Genomic DNA, 18,973 nt, shown 5'->3' on the forward strand with positions numbered 1-18,973 from the left:
AAAATGGGCGATTGTATGATCATCAAATCTGCTTCGCCTTCAAGAAGACTTTCGAAATGCATGTTGGACAGAACATCCTCACTCACAAGTTGAAAGCCACCCTGGACCAACGTCGTCGGGATGGCCGGCTCCTCGTCCCCCCTGTCCCAGTGACTCTTGCTGACACCGTTGATTTCGGCTCTAATGACACGTTGAACCTGTCGGGTTCGGGGCTGTTATCAGCGGCGTTTTTGCGGGAGCTAGAACGACATCCTGGGTTCACCATTGGTAGCACCTCGGCCCGTGCTTTCGAAGGCACCAGGAAATATCTTATCGATCTTGAAGATGACCTCGCCAAGTTCCATGGCGCCGAGGCAGGGGTGTTTGTCAACTCTGGCTTTGACGGTAACGTGGCCATCTGGTCCGCGATCCCTCAACCGGGTGACTTCATCGTGTACGACGAGCTGGCGCACGCCAGCATCCACGATGGCATGCGCATGGGCCGTGCAACCTGTCTACCATTCCGACACAATGACTGCGAGGCCCTGAGAGCCCGTCTGGAAGATATCCGCAATCATAACACAGGGGTGGCGTCGGGTGAGAATGTCGTGTTTATATCCATAGAGTCATTCTACAGTATGGATGGAGACGCGGCCCCGATCCATGGGATTGTGGCCGCCGCCCGCGAGGCGCTTCCGGGTGGCAACTATGTGTGTGCCATAGATGAAGCCCATTCCAACGGGCTCGTAGGTCCCAACGGGTCTGGATTTGTTTGTCATTTTGGTCTGGAGAAGGAATTTCCTATTCGACTGAACACGTGCGGCAAGGCTCTGGGGTCGACGGGAGGTGAGTGCTTCAGAGAGAACCTCAAGATGATCTCCTGTTAACATAGAAAACAGCGATCATCCTCTGCAATGAGACCGTGAAGGCCGCACTGATCAACTATGCCCGCAACATGGTTTACAGTACGGCGCCCAGCTTTCTCTCCGCGGCGGGGGTACGTGCGGGGTATGAATTGGCGGCCAGCGCCGAGGGCGAAAAGGTTCGTTCCATCCCCCGAGAAACCTTCAGATCGGAGGAATCCACGGTTTAACAGAGAACAATCCATATAGCGTCGACAGCTCGTACAGCAGAAAGTGCGGTACTTCTACCGTCTGCTGACTGACAATCCCAAATGGCGGCAGGCCAGTCGCAGCGGTATCGTTCGCCTCCCAACGGAGAAGACCTGGGCTACCAGGCCGTTACAGTCGCCCATCATCGCGCTGATCGCTCCGCTGGAGGAGGCTGACAACCTGGCTGAGCATCTGCGCAACGGCAGGTTCTGGGTGAATTCGGTGCATTTTCCCACCGTGCCGAAGGGGATGGATCGTGTTCGGATGGTGATTCACGCGCATAACACCAAGGAAGACATCGAGGCCGTCGTAGGTCGGGTCTTGGGGTATGCGACCGAGAAGCTGGAGTCGCAGAGTCTGCGTGCTGGACTGTAGAGTAAAAGGATGCGAGAGATCAGATTGAGGGATGGGAAGAGGAAGGAGGAGAAAAAGAAGATAGCAGGGAGTAGAAAAGGCGTCATGTGATATTCCCGATTAGGCAATTTGCTGTTTGTTTCAATTTGACTGTTTGTTCCTTTTGCCTCCTCTGATTCTCCATCCTCGTAGAATCCCTTCCTACGTCTACTGTTTACTGCCTACTGTCTACTTCTGGTATGTATTGAACAACCCTACATTAGCATATACTTTCCGTTATCCCAGTCTGTCAATCCATCCTCCCCTTCATTACTAACGTCTGTATATCTAACCGTGCAGACAATCATCTCTTAGATACTCGCCCTTCCTCTCGTCTCGTACGGCACCGACAGCGCCAATATTCCCGCCCCCAAGAACAATGCACCGCTCACATATACCGGCGCAGAGCTTTGCACGCCCGCTGCGATGGCAATAATCGGCGCCAGGATACCCCCCACGCGATTGGCCGCACCCACCAGCGCGTTGCCCGTGCCCCGATCCTTTGTCTCGAACATCTCTGGCGTGTAGGCGTACAGCACGGCGTACATCAAGCTACTCGAGAATCCAAACGCGCAGTTCCATCCCAGCAAGGCCGCAGATGAGTCGGCGGTTGTGGAGGCCAGCAAAAATACACCCGTTGAGATGACAGCCAGCGCCAGGGTGCCTCTGCGACCGAAGCGCGGCAGTTCAACCAGCGCGCCACCGACCAAACTGCCGGGGACGCTAACGGCCGCCACGATAAGCGTGTTACGGTAAGTGATGTATGTGGAGCCGTCGCCAAACTCCACGCCACGCGATTGTTGCAAAAATGGCAGAAACGCGTTGTACAAGGGAAATCCGAGACCGACCAACGTCCAGATCATGATCATCAGCGAGGTGGACCAGGCACGTCGCGGGCTGTTGAATAAGGCCTTCACATGAGGAAGCGAGAGCGGTTCGAGCATCATGCGCATATGGTCGGACGTGCTCAGCGCGTCACGGGGACGACGTGGCGCATCTTCCGCATCGATAGGGGTCGCCGACAGCGGATCGAGTTCCTCGACGGAGAGAGTGGATGCTTTGCCGTTGCGACGCGCAACCTCGTGGACGACCATCACGGCATCTTGGTTACGACCTTTGCCCATGAGGAATTTCGGCGACTCGTACAGCGTGAAGAAGATGCAACGCACGACACACATGACGACAGCCAGTCCGCCCATGGTGATGAGAAAATAGCGCCAACCCATGTTGTTCTCCTTGGAGCAATTGTCCGCCGAAGGGCAGGTCATATTACCCAACAGCGGCCAGGCGATCAAATTGGCCAGTAACTGCGCCAAGGCCCAATACACCGACAGGATAGTCAGCAAGTACTGATGCGATCCGGGGAGAAACTCGAGAAAAATGGCTGAATCCACAGGCAAATTACCACCAACGCCCACCGACCACAGCGCTGCAAAAACGCCGACCGCAGCAAAGGTAGGCGACCCGGCAGCGGCCATGCCGAAGATGGCGGTGATGGCAATGGTCAGGTTGAACGCCCATCTGCGACCGATGATATCGCAGCTAAATCCCCAGATTAACGCTCCGGCCAGCAACCCGATATTCTGGGCCAGCGTCAGTAGTGGAGGCTGCGCGACGTTGAATTCATAGGAAACGGGCACGAGAATCAACGAGGTGACGATGGGCCAGAGATTGTCGCTTGCCCAGCCAAAACCGATCACGGCGAAGAGCTGCCATTGATAGCGACCCATTCCGATGGTCTGCAGGGCGCGATTGAGTACGTCGGCATTGGCGCGATAGACGGACGGCACCGAAACATGACGGTCGGGCGAGGGAGACGATTCTATGGGGGAGGGAGAATGTCCTTTGGACATGATGATGTATAGGCAGGGTAGATACAGAAGATAAAGAGAAAGGAAGAGAGAAAGAAAGAAAAAAGACTTAGAGGAAGGCGGAAGTCGAAGAGTAAAACGAGGAAGGGAAGGTTGATTACAGATGAGTTGATGATGATGTGGTGGCGACCTTAGCGGGGAAGTTAAGAGGAGAATCTACGCCGGAATATGCAAGGAAGGCTTTCTTTCCATCTGGACGGGTCATCCGAACAGCAAATCAACCGGAAAATCTCGAATGAAAAATCTCTATTGAGGGATCGATCTAATTAGAAGAATACGAGATGATCGGCCTTGGCTATGACGGAAGCACTAGGATCGATGGTATCATCGGAGTGAATGTAACGTTTCTTTGTCTTCGTGCATGGTGACTGGTTTTACGTCCGACAAACCGACCCAGCGGGCGACGCTGAAGGAGTCACTGAAGGAGTCACTGAGGGAGTCGCCGACGCCGAAGCGACCAGCGAACCCGACACTCTGGCAGAAATAGGCTTCACACCCGGAAAGTAAGAGGCCGGCAAGGTGGGAATGGGAATGGAGGCATCCGTGCCGAATGCGGAAGTGAGATCGTCCCGCATTCGGGGCGCCGCGAACCCGGACGGAGTAGCCGTCGCTGCGACCGTCGATCCGTATGAGGCGGTCGAGTCGTCGCCGTTTTCGAGACATGCGCCCGTGCCAAAGGCGTTCTCACAGACGTATGACTGCTCGTCGCCCGACTCGGTCCACATGGCGAATCCCTCGATGGTGACGTCCGTGCAGGGGGCTCCTGCAGCACATTTGACCTTGATAGGACCGCGCTGGGCCCCGTCTTCCTCGCCGCCCTTCCAGTTGCGCACCGTGATGTTTTGCATCGACACGCCGTCGCCGTCCACGGAGTCCATACTGGACCATGCCGAGTCGATGTCGAGCGAGTAGGCGTTGGCGTGACCGATGAAGTTCTCCAACAGCAAGTTGGAAACGGAGCCGCTGCCGCCGTTGCTCTTGATCATGAACATCTGGTTGGAGTGCCAGGTGTAGATGTTGCGATAGTGAATGTCGCTGATGTTGGTGTCGGAGCCCAGCGAGCCCATGGCGCATCCGCCGCTCCAGTTGCAGTAGATGTTTTCCACGAGGATGTTGTGCGCGGGACTCTTCACGGTGACGCACTCGTCTTTGTTGGTGACCTCGACCTGTGGATTTGAGTATTAGCTATGAATGATAGCGATGATGCTCTAGACTTACATCGTGAACCCAGATGTTCTCACTCCAGATGTCAATACCGTCTAATCCGCCCGAGTCGCCTCCGCGGATGATCATATTGTACAGTTCGCCGTTGCTGCAGGTATCCAGCGACAGGTGGAACGCCGGCGAATCCACCAGAGCCAGGTCATGGATCGAGAAATCCTCCACCTCGTACAGACGCAGAATTCGCGGTCCCGACAGCGAGCCGTCAGAGTGGAACTCGTACCCGGAGCCCTGGATAGCTCCCCGTGCTGTGCTACTGAACAGTTCGAAATCGCTGGTATGCTCAATCATCACCATGTTGCCGCCGTCGTCGCCGTCCCGGTAGAGAATACCGTCCAGCTGCAGCGCTGTTCCCTTGCCACCGGTCAAGGTGACCCAGCTGCCCAGCGCGTAGTCACCGGGCGGGATATAGACGAGGCCGCCCTCCTTGCACTCATCCCAGGCCGACTCGATGGCTGGACCGATGTCGGTGGACTTGTCAGCTTTGGCGCCATAGTCTTGCACGTTGCAGGTCTTGCTCTGTCCTTTGTCGCTGGCGCTGGTGCTAGGGCCGACGCTGCCGGCCAGCTGGCCCTGAGCCACAGAGGCCAGAGCCAGGAGGGAGAGGGAGAGAATCTGCATTCTGTTAACTAACGAGTTTGAAGCTGATTCGCCCTGACCAACCCTGGGCGGCATGCTTTGCATTTATACTTCTACTATCCCGCATCCAACAACCGTGATCCTGAAAGAAGCAACGGAGCAAAAAAGATTAAGGAGGAAGATCGGTCGATAGAACTGTTTGAGATTGATTGATGCATGATCATCGGTGGAGCGACTACGGTGACATGAATCAGAATCTGGCGAGCTCCACCGGCTAGCTGACGTTGCCTGACGATCAGGGGACTGAGTTCGGTGTAGAATTCTGCTGCCGAACCGTCAAACGCTGACGACGATCTAATCAACCTGGTTCGGATCGGCTTTCGGGCAAAGCTCGCGAAGCTTGTCGTCTAGGTGGACACATGAGGCTATTCAGGCGGGTAAAACTATATCCTAGCGATGCCCTAGTCGCGTACTAGAATTTTTAGGTGCTCTAAAGAGTAAAACCCCTTTACTCGACTGTAAAAAGTAGAAAAGGGGTTTGCTTTTGTCTTTGAAATCCTGAATCATATGACATCCCCTATCATGTTGATTGACCATCCATCTGCCGACCGTTGAAACGAGAGGCGTTACAGACTTCCATGACAGGATCCTGACCCGGCATGCCGATCTATGGACCTTAATTTTTACAAACCTACCATGATCAAGCAAGCTCATCCTTCGCAACCGACTCGCGACAATGGCCGTTGTGAAAGCGAAAATCAATATCACCAGCCGTCCAGACTCGTGTCCAACAAGCTAACCCTGTCTTCTGGACAGCACTATTATTCCACTCGTTATTTTGTCCTCAATTAAATACCTCATACAACCCTCCGTCATAATTCAAGGAGTCCTTTTTCTCGTTCTGGGCCGGATTATGGGTAGCTGTATCTTGTGTACTGGGGAAGTAGTTTGTCGTCGTTATGAAGAGTCCTGAACTAGGGATGGGAGTTGCTGCTATATCACAAATCTTCCGCCCCCTGTCACTCATACCTTCGATGCCATTGATTGATGGTAGAGCCTACGCTTTGATTCCTATGCCTTGTATTTCAGAATATGACAGTCCTATATGAAGGTGTTTTTGATGCCTGAGGTTACAATCTGCCAAGCATTCTCGGCCATTTCATTTCACTTATTCAGACCTAGGCGAGGACCTCTTTTTCGTCATCAACCATCTTGATCCTTTTATCCAGTTAACATAGTTCAATTCACTTATTTGATCATAATCGGTAGCCCTATACCTCGCGGAACGCCTACAGTAACTCTTTGCCGTTTAAGTTCTCGGGAGTCCCTGTTAGTCTGAGATATATAATTGTCTATAGCGCTGTCCAAACCAAGCTTTGAATTCTTGAACCTCCCCCTTGCTCAAAGGTAGAATACTCAGGCTCACATTCATCTCGTCGGGATAGTGTAAAAAAAAAAAAAAAAAAAAAAAAAAAAAAAAAAGAGGGGGGCCAAATAGAAAAGAGAGAAGAGAAAAGAAAGTTAGACATTACGTCAGGTGTCGAGCTGCTTGGGAGAAGTCTTCAGGTATTAGACTTGGAGAGGATGATATGGTTTCCTTAAAAACACCTGCTAGTCAAACATGGTGAGATCGCTTCATCTATCGCTAGGCCTAACTTGCAGTGATTTCTAATGTGAAGGCATTGCTGTTACAGATTCTTACACACAAGAGCTGTGGGCAACAAGGTGTATCATAAAATAATTTTCACCGTACACTCACCCAGGGTTGGAAGAAGATCCAGTGTGGATACAGAGTAATTCATATATGCGGCGACATGCAGCATTTGCCAGAGGGAACGAGAATACCGCTTGTTGAAGAAGTACAGGTTTAAATATGCCCCTTTTCTCTTAGATATTCATAAATATCATGGAAAGGATAACCGCCTTCGGGATAATCGTCCTCCTCATCGTCCTCAATCTCGTCCTCCTCTTCTCCATTCTCTGAATGAGAAGCAGTCTTCACATCCTGCTCATCCACATCATTCTCACCTTCATTCTCTGAACGAGAAAAACTTTCCACCTTCTTCCCATTCACATCCTCCTCCACCATCTCCTCCTCTTCACTTTCTGAATGAAAGAAATCTTCCACCCTCTGCCCATTCACGTCCTCCACCCAACTCCGAAAACCATCATAATATGGGATCAAGCCCCTCCTCCCGATAGCGGGATAAACGTCCTCAAACTCCAAGTCGTCGCGCCCAGTCGTAAACCCCCAAGCCGTATAAATTGATACCATCGTGATCCTCATCCATCCCACATTATAAGGTTCGTGCTTGATCCCTCCCTCAGTAGGATGTCGGCGATCGATCAAGATGACGTATCCGGGCTGGGCACCCATATACTCCCTATGGTCCGCACAAGGCTCCGAGCTCGCCAGAATAGACCGCATGGCATGCTCATCGATCATCAAACAGTAGGTCGACCGTGGTCTGCTAAACTTTTTGTATTTCGGATTCCGTATCATCCATTCTTGAAATAGTCGCCGAACTTGGGTAGGTGAAGCCCCCTCTAACAACTCTCTATCCTCAACGATAACATTTTGGCATCCTTCCCAGATAACCTCAGCTGCTTCGAGATCATTCTCCAGTTTCTCAGGACCATTAAGCCGAGATCGCACGGCCTGGTGTCGTATGGCGTAGTGAACATAGCGATGAAGTTTGGCAAGAGCCTGGCTCCAATCCTCGTCCGACCCGTATGTTGTCCGGTAGATGAAGTATCCCCACGGCCAAGATGGGCCGCGGCGCATGCATGAACTGAGAAAATAATCCGTGCCAGTGCCCGTACCCCAACGTCGACGGAAAACTTTCCCCCTCTGTTGGTCTGGCGAGAACGCGGATTCATCCCATGCCTCAGGCCAGGCCTGGCGGCGGAAGAAATCTTCGTGCGCATCGGGCACCGGAGTTGGGTCTGACATGTTGCAAAGATCAAGGGGAGTAGAGGTCCGCTGGGTTCGGTTCTTTGGAGGGGGGTTCGGCGCCTTTTAAAAAGAGAGAGTGGGGAAGTTAACTAGCCCTTCCGGAGTAAGTTAGAAAGTTAGAAAGTTTTGGGCTCTTATTACCTCCCAGGGTGTAAACAATCGCAGGTATTAACCGGGAATTAACGGGACTAGTATCGCGCAGGAAGATGAAAGCATGGACATCCATAGAACCCTGAATCCATTTGAATTGAAGAAGATGGCATTATTCCTTGTGTATGATGGGTTCTGCTAGAGGCATCCTGGCATTTAAGTCAAGATTCCGATCTAAATATGCCCCCCCTTCTTAAGAAATTTATAATTATCGTAGAGGGGATAACCGCCTGCTTCGGTATACCCGTCTTCCTCCTCATCGTCATCGTCGTCTTCGTCCTCCTCATCGCCCGAAGAATAAGGGCCCGTTACCTTCTGCCCATTCACGTCCTCCACCCAGCTCTCAGAGCCATCACAGTAAGGAATCAAGCACGGCTTCGCGATCCACCGACACAAGTCATCAAAATCAAAATCATCAGCATTACAGGTAACGCGCCAGATCCCATGCATCAGCAGTCGCATCCAACTCCCATTAAAAGGCTCGAATCTGAGCCCCCCCTTATCAGGAAATGAGCGACCGATCAAGATCACGTATCCGGGCTGGTTGCGGTCCAGACCTGGCTCCGAACTCGCTAGAATGGATTGAATAGCATGATCATCAATCATCAAGCAAAAGCTTGATCGTGGCTCGCTATGATTATCGTGCTCTGGATTTCGGACTATCCACTCCTGAAATAGTTCCCGGACTTTGATGGGTGAAGCGCCCTCTAGCAATTTTCGATCCTCAACAATGACGTTGTGACAGCCCTCCCAAACAATCTTAGCTGCCTCCGGTTCGTCTTTAACGGTGCGCCATATATCATAGTGAATATAGCGATGAAGCTTAGCAAGAGCCTGGTTCCAGTCCTCGTCGGATCCGTATGCTGTCCGGTAGATGAAAAATCCCCATGGCCAGCACGAAAACGGGTAGAAGGAATGTTCGAAGAAACTTTCCGTGATCCCTTTTGATACCTTACTTCTAACGCGATTTTGGATCTCCGCCCTCCTTTGATCAGGCGAGAACTCGGATTCATCCCATGGTTCAGGCCAGGATTGACGGCGGAAAAAATCTTCGTACAAACCGGGCGACGATGGCTTGTTTGGGTCCGACATCGTGCAAGAAGTGAGGAGGCAGAAGTTGGACGGGGACTTGAAGTGGATGGGGTTCGGCGCCTTTAAAAGAAAAGTGGAGTGAAATTGAACTAACCCCCTCCGGAGTAGTTAGAACTTACCTAATAACATTCCATTCTTCCTCTGGGTTTTGACCATATCGTTTCTCAGATTATTTTGCCTGTTTCAGGGAATGTAGGGAAAGCCATCGCTCAGAATGTGGTAATGTTGATCAGGCATTGAGGGAGTTAGCAGCGCGCACGAAGATAGAGAAATGGACAGCCAGATGACTATTGAATCCGAAGACATCAATTCACTGTAGGTACCATACTGGTAGCTTTTGTGGGCCTATCTTCCATGATGGTGTATAGGAAGAGACCCAACATTCTAGAAGCTTCACATCCTTTGGTCTAAGCATTGGGATGCTTAGTGTCCGTTGTTGAGGCTGTATCAACCATATGTAGAGGGCTTTGTTGAAGGGCAGCACCGCGATTGGACGCCTGCGCCATTTAATATAGATGCGTCCAGCATATATTCATTTCTATGTCACTTCTCTATCAACCTTACGCGAGATCGTGCGCCCCCTGTCAGGACAGGATTCGCCGCAGTTACTCAATTTGCACGTGTCTTCATCAGCCCTAACCGTGATGCCTTCTGCGCGGCCCTCGGCGATTGGCCACGCGGTAGAGGGCTTCAGTGAAGTTTGCGTACTTCATATCATGGCCGATTGCCCATACGTGGACACCCCCCAAACACTGTTCACGGGCAAAGTCGGTCTTGGTCTTTAGTGTCTCTTCATCGTCATAGGACACCCACTGATCCCGCCAATGAGTTACCTTGACAGCAGCGTCCTCATAGAGCTTCGATGACAACCCTTTGGTACGCATGATTCTCATAAGATCATTGTTAGGCAGAATTCCTGTCTCGTAGTAGCAATGCGTCTCTACACTTCCCGACAGAAACAGACAGCCAGGCTCAACACATGACGGGCTCGCAACAGTATACCCGCGGCCGTAGAATGCCAGACCCATTACCACATTCTCGGCATTGACACCTTTCCGCCAGAGCAAGTCGAGCGAGTCCTTGATTTCCGTCAAATTGGTGTGTGCGTTCAACTGCTCGCCAGTCCATTTATTCCCACGGTCCAGAGTCCCGTGCATGTCGTATGTCATGAGGTTGAAGAAACTGACATGCTTCTCCAATTCCTTGAGGTCGTAATGTCGAAGGTACCAATCCGAGTAGGGGAGAGTAATCGACAGTTCGAATCTGTCAGGTGTCTTCGAAAGCGTGTTCTCCATATTGGCTATGAACTTGGGAAAGTTCCCATAGTCCTCTGGTCTTCCACCACGATTATCTGCTCCTGGATATTCCCAGTCCAAGTCCACCCCATCGAACCCGTACGTTGACATAAATGAGATCAACGACTTAATAAACCTCTTCTGCTTTTCTTCAGACGCCGCAATATCAGAGAAAACAGTAGCTGTCGGTCCGGGGTTGTTGAAAGTCCAACCCCCCAAAGCAATCAGAACCTTCAGCCTCGGATCCCAACGCTTAAGAACAGTTAGGCGCTCGTATAGTGATACATCTGCCTGGTCAGAAGGTATCACCTCGTAGGTTTCGGGATCAATGGTAGCGAAAGCAAAATTGATGTGACTGTAGACTCCCCCTACGATCTGCTCGGGCCAGAACCTGTTGCAGGTCCGCCGAGTGCCCCAACCTTCGTAGTAGCCCACAACCCGTGAGAGTGTACCATTTTTGCTGCATGTTCGATGCGTAACGGGTTTATCGTCGGACTTTGTGGCAAAAGACGGTCAGTCAATGTTTCATTTTCTCTATTTTGAAGCCTAGAAATTACTTACAAACTCCTTCGTCACGCCGCAGAATCCCTAATTGAAAGGTTAGATGGACACACGTCAAACTTGACTATGAACTCCGCATGCTTACAAAATTGGCGAAGCATAAATTGAGTGGAAAAATGGGTATCTCAGACCATTTAGAGATTAAGAGAAAGACAACTACCAGGCTTATGATCCGTAAAAAGGGTCTCTGAACTCCCGTCATTCTGTGTTTGCCGGTTCCTGCCACGTATACATCGGAGGAAGCGCAAGTGGTTCATTCATGAAAAAGATATCTCAATAATGATAAGTAGGCATTCGATTCCCCGCAGTAAAAAGGGGCAATCGAGTTTTTTTCCGACAAATTCTAATCCAGGGTTCACTTAGCACTCTAACCAATTGAGCACCTAGAAGTGGAGCCTAAAACACTGGGAACCAAAGACTATCTTGGGTGTATTGATGCCTCCTAGTTTTCTGCTAATCGCAACCGAGAAAACCAGTCTTTCTAGTTAAAAATTGAGTTACATCGTCGTTCGCCAGTGCGCCACTACTCTGTAATTTGTGACTGGTTAGCCTCGAGAAAGTCCAATCTTGTATGGGCCCGGGGAATTCCGCCCTCCCTCGGCTCATGCCGGATCTTCCGGGAGGATTTCTTAGTTATTCCTTATGGGTTTTAATTCGAATGTATAACGCTTATGATTTAGCAGTGCCAATATCGCGTCTCAGCGTCATAGGTCGGGAGCATGTGGTTGCTATATAAACCAAGATGATCTTTCGATTTACCTTTTAAACAGTGAAAAGGATCCCAAGTCATCCGAGGAGACCAGAGTGCATTGCAGGTACCTGGCGCGTATTACCACTTATTAGTGGAAAAGAAAACATTGTCTTAGCTTGGCAGCTCTTGGCGCAATCTAACATTTGACGCTTAACTCGATAGTATTCCTTGGCAAATGAACAGTCCCTCAATCTTTGGCCTAATCCAGGAACTTCACGTACATATTCTTTGTTACCATACAACAGCAGCTTAAGATCCGACGATATCATATTACTTGACTGGTATCTACGAAGAGCCTCTCATGTACAGCAGGGAGCAGAAGTTATGTCCCATCAATTGACAGGTTCGAGGATACTTGGCAGTGTCCACGACCAGGAATACTACAACAACCTCTCGCTAAGGTTTGTTGTTGGACCACTTGGCTGTATCGCCTTCCCTTACCCAACGTGGTTTAGTGTGTAGGTGACCCACAGTGGGCCTTACATTGGCCAACGCCCGAGCGGTCTTTGAGACCTTTCATCCATTCATCGACTTCATCAATTCAAGCCTATACTCTGCTGTTCCATCAGTTCACCATTTCACCCTTTGTAGTGCAGCGAAAAATGCACAATCAATTCCATCTAGCCACATATTCTGCCAACAGCACATCAATGTCCTAGAAACCTTCCACGCTGCCAGACCTTGGGCCTAGTTTTGAGTTATAGGCTCATTCAGACTAAGAAAATATCAACAAACGCTGGTTCGCCTCTGTCTAGCCCTAATAGGCGCAGGCGATGTAACCTTAATATCCACTATAGTCGGTCTAAAAAATGGTGTACCTGCAGTTACCTCCGGCTTCCCCCAAAAGATCTCATGATCTCATCCCCCAAGTTCGAGTTGAATCATGACCTAGGAGCTCAATACAACTAATGAACACCAGGAGCGTCCACCGATCAATTTCTTAAGCGAGCCTCTGTTACCATATTCGTGCGCTGGGCCTCGAGAAGTGGCCATGCACGCGGAGAACTTCCGAAAGAGACTAGAGAGAAGACTAGTCTGCTCGCCTTGGACTTAAACCCGCGTCGAACCGATTTGGAGGCAATGCGATCTGAAATACCCCTGGGAACTGCATTTTATTCGTGGCTGACCGTGACTCGCCAATACTCAATTGGCGAAATTCACGTTGCCACGATTCCCACAATTTCATGGGTGATATCAAAGGGGCATCAAATATAACGCTTTGGAACGACCTCTTGGACGGACTTAGTTAAGTCTTTGAGCCCCGGTTCCATCAAGGAACATATACATCTCGTCCTCCAGTTGTCCTTCGAGACGAGCATCTTTCTTGACATTCCGAGGAGGCACGTCTCAAAATGAGACGCATACTTTCTCTTCTCTTGCTTCTAATTGTGCACAACAGTATTACATTGGCTTTATCTCATGGGCTGGAGACAATCGGCAAACGCACGTTTGACGGATTTCAGTTATACGGCCCTAAATGGGATGAAAATCTTCTATCAAGTGTCTCCTCGGCTTTCCGAACGGCAATGACCCGTTTAATTGAATGCCATGATGAGACGTACATGCTCAGTGATAAAAGTTGGAGGGCGGGTCTAGATAACGATACCTTAAGCGATCTGGTGTGCGATAAGACCTGCGGTGAATCGATCCAAGCATGGTTCGAAAGCGTCTCGCTAAACTGCGCCAACTATCATGAAGAGAATGTCGTCTTGATGAAGCCCGGGGGGTATTCTGTGGGCAGGTTGGAACGAAACCTGCTTGAAGGATCCTGAATCTGGCAAATATTGCGGTGGTAAGTTACTTCTCCGAACCCAGACTACAGCCTCCTCGAAAGCCTTACTGACCGGTATTTCCAGACGTTATTGCTAATTTCACCGTTGCCAAAACCATCGACAAAATGCCCACGACTGAGCTCTGCTCATACTGCTACGTCAAGCGATACGAGGTGATGCAGTCAACTCCCTACTCTATCTACGACAAAACATATCAATCGGACCTTGTCTTCATGAACTCCAAATGTGGCCTTGCCGTGCCCACCTATATCCCTCCACCCATCGAGAAACCAACGGACCCATATGCCAACAACAGCACATTCTGTGCCTCCGACACAAGATACATTACTGCTTTCCATGATACGTGCGATACCATCGCTCTCAAACACGGCGTCTCATCTGCCGCCCTATTCATTGGCAACTCCAACCTCCGTAACTGCCATAACATCCCCGTGGGTACAGAACTTTGCCTCCCATTTAGCTGCACACCCACATACACGCTCAAGGACGGCGACACGTGCCGTTCGATCGAAACGTCCCTTGATCTGGATGCAGCCTCGGGCTACACCGTCCGCAAATACAACCCATGGATCATACACGACTGCTCCAACCTCCAAGAAACGAGCAATGAAGTATATGGAACGATTCTGTGCGGAGGACCTCAAGGCGGAACAGCAAACGGTACCGTGCCCCCTCCCTCCGACGAGGCGCTCCACTCCTACCCCGAGATACTGCCGCCCACCAACGTAACAGTGGCCGAAGGCACAAGCTATCGGTGTGCGCGATGGTACATCATGGAGGACCAGGATTCTAGCGGAGAAAAAGAAACTTGTACAAAACTCTGCGTGCAAAACTCTATAGACTGGAAACTGTTTCTGGCAGTTAATCCGTCCTTGGCAACGGGGGCTTGCGACGAGCAGCTGGTGGTGGGAAGTGCTTACTGCGTTAAGGCCTCCGGAAATTACATTCCTGATTATGACGACGAGGATGATGAGGATGATGAGGATGATGAGGATGATGAGGATGATGAAGACGTTGAGGATGATGAGATATTTTATTGAGGTTGGGATATTACTATATCTGGCGGGATGGTACATTGGGGAGGTAAGTCAGGGACCCAAGAGTATATACTAGAGGCCTTATGCACATGCAACAAATTAATGAACTAGATCTTATGTGGCTTGACAGCTCTAACGGGCTGCTACCAATCTATCACACCCCGGAAGATATTAGATTAGGGGTGTTAATGAGGGAAGCACATGAACAACTTTCAACGGAAATAAATAGCTACCTAAGCGGCTTAGTATCATGTACGTGAGTCCACACCTCCTACAGACACCTTGAACAAACCTACAACTCCCCCTCAACCACCTCTAAATGACCCATTGCCTCAACAACCCATCTCTTCTTCTCCTCCCCAACGGCCCGATACGGCCTCCTCGGCCAAAACACCCTCTCATCCTCAACCCCAGCCTTCGATCCCACAAAGTACGCCGTGGCGTACTTCGTCGACGCGATCCCTTCTTTACACGCTTTCTCGGCCTCCGCGACAACGCCCTGTAGTTTGCGCGCTTCACGCTCCTCCCCATTCTTCCATAGTCCGTACAGATGTGCTACCGTCTTAGGAAATACATTGGCGATCCCAGTGACGCAGCCGCTGCCCCCGCCGCTGAGGCATGGGATCAACCAGTCCGAGGACCCGGCGTAGACGGCGAAGTGGTCGTGCGAGTATCGATTCGTTAGACGGGTTACTTTGCCCGCGTTGCCGCAGGTGAGTTTCACGCCGACGATGTTAGGGTGCACGGCGAGGTCGGCTAGTAGGTCGGAACTCATGTGGATGCCGTTGCAGACGGCGGGGAACTGCCATTTATTAGCATTCTATATCACCTGGAGTGTAACTCCCCTCCTGGGGTGGGCGCCATGATACCTACGCTGTAAATGGCAATTGGCAAAGACGTAGCATCTGCAACCTCACGGTAAAACTCCGCGATGATACCCGTGGACACAGCCTTAGGCCAATAATTCGGCGGGAGCAGGAGTCCGGAATCAGCGCCTGCGTCCAGTGCTGACTGCGCGAGTCGGATTGTCTCGTTGGTCGATTGGGCGCTGATTCTTGCCATGATAGGGAACTTGGGTCGTCCTGATTCAACCGCTGCTTTTCGTGCTACTTGGATTAGATCCGTTCGTTCGTCGGCAGATAGAAGGGCGGCTTCTGCTGTTGTTCCGGCCAGGACTAGCCCGTCGATGCCGCTGTTGATCAGGTAGCTGAAGGATTTGAACGATGCGTCTAGGTCGATCTCCTGTCTGTTGGTTGCTTTGTAGAGTGAGATGACCGGGCAATAGATCCCTGGTGGGGGGGCTTTTTTCCTTAGGGGATATTTTGGACGACATTGTAACTATTTGTTGGGTTGAAAAGGTTGTATCCGAGTGCCTGGATATCTCATATGAAATAACAGATGGGTCGGCGACCTCACCATGCAGTAGAATCGGCAATTGACCGAGACTCCACCGGTTGAATCCTTCGAGATGCGGGGAAGCTGCAGGAGCCCTAAAACGTATTGTTCTTATTGACGGCAATGACGGATCCCTGTCTGTCGATCAGAAAGAATCCCCTCTTTTTGTTATTTAATCCGATGACCGGAAGCTCGCCGATGCATTTCCGCTCGTCTCTAGGAGGCTTCTCGCAATACAGCATCTGTTTTCAATGATATCTCGCATCATGACTAAACGGAAGCGATCGTTGACTGGCAACGTCGGACCGGACACCTTGCCGTCAGAAGGCCAGTCTCCGGGCGTAGATCCGCAGTCCCATCCTGCTGGTCCTGCCAGCCAGGAAGATGCTTCGGCAATGGTCGATGTCGTGCCCGGTATTACACGCAAGATCACTGCTTGCACGGCGTGTCGCAAGCAAAAGGTGTGTGCAATTTGGCTCGCTCAGTGCTTGCTCTGACTGACAAGCGTAGATCAAATGTGATATGGCGGATGGGCCTCCGTGTGCGCGATGCCGTCGTCGATCTCTCTCCTGTGTCTTGAATAAGAGTCTGCAGTCCTTGGTGGAGGAGGTCAAGTAAATCTTACCATGCTCTGTGCTGAGTGCTGCTGACTTGGCTCTTATTGTCAGAAACACGGAGCTTCTCCAATCCGATATTCAAAACCTCCATGCGACTCTTAATGCCGTCTGCCAGCACATCAATGTGCCATCGCCAAAGCCTTTGATATCTGGTGCAGATTCCAGTGTTGAGCGGGAAAATGACAATACAGTCAGTGACGAGAGAGACCATCCGAGCCTCTCAGGATGTGAAATATCTCCTCCTGCCACTCCCTCGGCTGTCCACGCTCCTATCGATACATTCCTGGATATCGCCAAGCTCGGCAGCCCGGGATCATCTCCGAACAGCCCACCAGGCGCATCTCGCCCGAGGCAGACCATACTCAATGATTTCATCAGCAAGAAAGTCCTGAATGTGACCGTCGCCGAGAGCCTCGTCAATCAATACCTCACACGACTCGACCCTTATCTATACGGGATCTGCGGTGAATATCACAGCCTGCAACACTTACAGTCCAAGTCACCACCTCTCCTGGCAGCCATTTGCACCGTTTCGGCCCTTCACGATCCCCAAGGTCAATCCCTTTACGAATCCTGCAATCGCGAGTTCCGCCGTTTAGTATCTCGCTCCCTGTTTGAGAAGCACGACCTGGAGTATGTCCGTGCCCTCTGCATCAGCTCTTTCTGGCTGTCCGATGCCTCGCGGATCCTCTCCAGCGATGCCGTCCGTCGAGCGGCTGACATGCGGCTTCATCGCAGCTTTGAACATGTGGCTGTTACTAGTGACAGCTCGTCACCAAGTCATACCTCTAGTACCATAGGACATAGAGATAGGGTGCGATTGTGGTATCTGATCTTCATATCCGACCACCACCTCTCCGTGCTACATAATCGCGATCCCCTGCTGCGCAATGACAAGGACATCGCCATGCACTGGGAAACCTTCCTTCATCAAGATCAAGCCACCGACTCCGACGTGCGTCTGGTCTCCCAGGTAGCTCTCCTGCTAATCATGGGGCAAATTCGGGATCTGCTAGGCTCCGAGCAAGAGACACGAGTTCCCCCAACCCTCGCAAATCAAATCATGCACTACTCTCGTCAGCTCGACAAATGGTTCACCAAGTTTTCCGTGCTATTCAAATCCGACCCTTACATCGGCGAGTTCCCACGGCGCGGCCTCCAGCTGCACTACCACTTCGGAAAGCTCTATCTCGGCCACCAGGTCTTCAAAGGCCTCGACGGACAACCGATCCCGCCATCCTTCGTTGCCGCCGCCTGTATGGCCCATGACGCTGCCGTGGCCATCTTCGAGATGCTTCTGCAGGAAGAGCAGCAGCTCCAGCAGAACCTCGTCGGCATGCCGCATTACTTCCACATTATGATCGCCTTTGCGGGGCATTTCCTCCTCGAGGTCACAAAGACCTATGCGCTGCAGCTCTCGATCATCCCGGACCGCATCTTCGACCTCATTCGCCGCGTGCTAGCTTTGTTTCGGGGTACGCCTTGTCTGGCACAGCATCCGATCTGTCGGATGACGCCGGGGTTGAATCGGAGGTTGTTGGATTGTATTGCGAGTCTGTGTCCGATGCAGAGCGCGCAGGATACGGTTTCGAGTTTCGAGTATGAGCATCGACTAACGGCGATACAGCAGCAGCAGCAACCGTTCGGTTTCTAAACCCAGTCGTTAGTCACAGCCGTGGATGACTTTCTTCTGACGGACTTCGGAGAAGGAGCTTTCTCGTATATAATGCCGACTGTTGTTTAGCGGTCTTCGTGCCGGAAGGTCTATGATTTCGTGTCTGTAGTCATCAGCATGCGAGTAAGTCGAGAATATTTAATCACCTCAAGTCCTTAATCGTATCTCCACGGGAGTTCCGACCTCGTTAATGTAAACTTCATACACTTTTTCCTGTTTCCTTTCTCCCTTCTCATCCTCCCCGCCCCATCACGCGGCCCTCGGCACCCGCGTAAAGTAGAGTTTGTGTGCGAAGACAGGTATGTTCTGCGGGGTCGATGAGGGCGGAGACGCAGAGGACAATTCGTGACGGCGTGATGAGGAGTGCTTAGACTTCAGGATTAGGGTGTGATTAGTGGTGGATTTGCTCGTTGACGTGAGATAAAGAGAGGAGGTCGATGGCTGATGGGAACGGGTGAGCATTTTGGGGTTTGTTGGAGGAAAGTGGGAAATTTGG

At 51.2% G+C, this 18,973-nt stretch overlaps 9 protein-coding genes across 9 annotated transcripts; 3 read left to right on the forward strand and 6 right to left on the reverse strand.

Moving 5' to 3' along the window:
* Positions 1-56: 56 nt before the first annotated feature.
* On the forward strand, positions 57-1,466 carry LDX57_008771 (aminotransferase class I/II-fold pyridoxal phosphate-dependent enzyme; the record flags this gene model as incomplete). Its single annotated transcript, XM_046090493.1, has 3 exons — positions 57-825; positions 879-1,021; positions 1,092-1,466. 3 exons carry the CDS (start codon positions 57-59, stop codon positions 1,464-1,466), a joined length of 1,287 nt encoding a protein of 428 aa, XP_045946468.1.
* Positions 1,467-1,795: 329 nt separating this feature from the next.
* Positions 1,796-3,337, reverse strand: LDX57_008772 (putative sugar transporter; the record flags this gene model as incomplete). The annotated part of the gene is made up of 1 exon (XM_046090494.1): positions 1,796-3,337. One exon carries the CDS (start codon positions 3,335-3,337, stop codon positions 1,796-1,798), a length of 1,542 nt encoding a protein of 513 aa, XP_045946469.1.
* A 392-nt stretch (positions 3,338-3,729) lies between these two features.
* Positions 3,730-5,197, reverse strand: LDX57_008773 (uncharacterized protein; the record flags this gene model as incomplete). The annotated part of the gene is made up of 2 exons (XM_046090495.1): positions 3,730-4,521; positions 4,574-5,197. 2 exons carry the CDS (start codon positions 5,195-5,197, stop codon positions 3,730-3,732), a joined length of 1,416 nt encoding a protein of 471 aa, XP_045946470.1.
* Positions 5,198-7,022: 1,825 nt separating this feature from the next.
* LDX57_008774 (uncharacterized protein) lies at positions 7,023-8,108 on the reverse strand (the record flags this gene model as incomplete). The annotated part of the gene is made up of 1 exon (XM_046090496.1): positions 7,023-8,108. The coding sequence occupies one exon, from the start codon at positions 8,106-8,108 to the stop codon at positions 7,023-7,025; it is 1,086 nt and encodes a 361-aa protein (XP_045946471.1).
* A 327-nt stretch (positions 8,109-8,435) lies between these two features.
* LDX57_008775 (uncharacterized protein) lies at positions 8,436-9,353 on the reverse strand (the record flags this gene model as incomplete). The annotated part of the gene is made up of 1 exon (XM_046090497.1): positions 8,436-9,353. The coding sequence occupies one exon, from the start codon at positions 9,351-9,353 to the stop codon at positions 8,436-8,438; it is 918 nt and encodes a 305-aa protein (XP_045946472.1).
* Positions 9,354-9,988: 635 nt separating this feature from the next.
* On the reverse strand, positions 9,989-10,648 carry LDX57_008776 (uncharacterized protein; the record flags this gene model as incomplete). Its single annotated transcript, XM_046090498.1, has 1 exon — positions 9,989-10,648. One exon carries the CDS (start codon positions 10,646-10,648, stop codon positions 9,989-9,991), a length of 660 nt encoding a protein of 219 aa, XP_045946473.1.
* A 3,209-nt stretch (positions 10,649-13,857) lies between these two features.
* Positions 13,858-14,793, forward strand: LDX57_008777 (LysM peptidoglycan-binding domain-containing protein; the record flags this gene model as incomplete). The annotated part of the gene is made up of 1 exon (XM_046090499.1): positions 13,858-14,793. One exon carries the CDS (start codon positions 13,858-13,860, stop codon positions 14,791-14,793), a length of 936 nt encoding a protein of 311 aa, XP_045946474.1.
* A 289-nt stretch (positions 14,794-15,082) lies between these two features.
* LDX57_008778 (dihydrodipicolinate synthase family protein) lies at positions 15,083-15,852 on the reverse strand (the record flags this gene model as incomplete). Its single annotated transcript, XM_046090500.1, has 2 exons — positions 15,083-15,592; positions 15,664-15,852. 2 exons carry the CDS (start codon positions 15,850-15,852, stop codon positions 15,083-15,085), a joined length of 699 nt encoding a protein of 232 aa, XP_045946475.1.
* Positions 15,853-16,451: 599 nt separating this feature from the next.
* On the forward strand, positions 16,452-18,482 carry LDX57_008779 (uncharacterized protein; the record flags this gene model as incomplete). Its single annotated transcript, XM_046090501.1, has 3 exons — positions 16,452-16,646; positions 16,696-16,799; positions 16,854-18,482. The coding sequence occupies 3 exons, from the start codon at positions 16,452-16,454 to the stop codon at positions 18,454-18,456; spliced, it is 1,902 nt and encodes a 633-aa protein (XP_045946476.1). The 3' UTR covers positions 18,457-18,482.
* Positions 18,483-18,973: the final 491 nt, after the last annotated feature.

This window comes from Aspergillus melleus (assembly GCF_016097325.1).
Source record: "Aspergillus melleus strain CBS 546.65 chromosome Unknown contig5, whole genome shotgun sequence".
Classification (NCBI taxonomy): domain Eukaryota; kingdom Fungi; phylum Ascomycota; class Eurotiomycetes; order Eurotiales; family Aspergillaceae; genus Aspergillus; species Aspergillus melleus.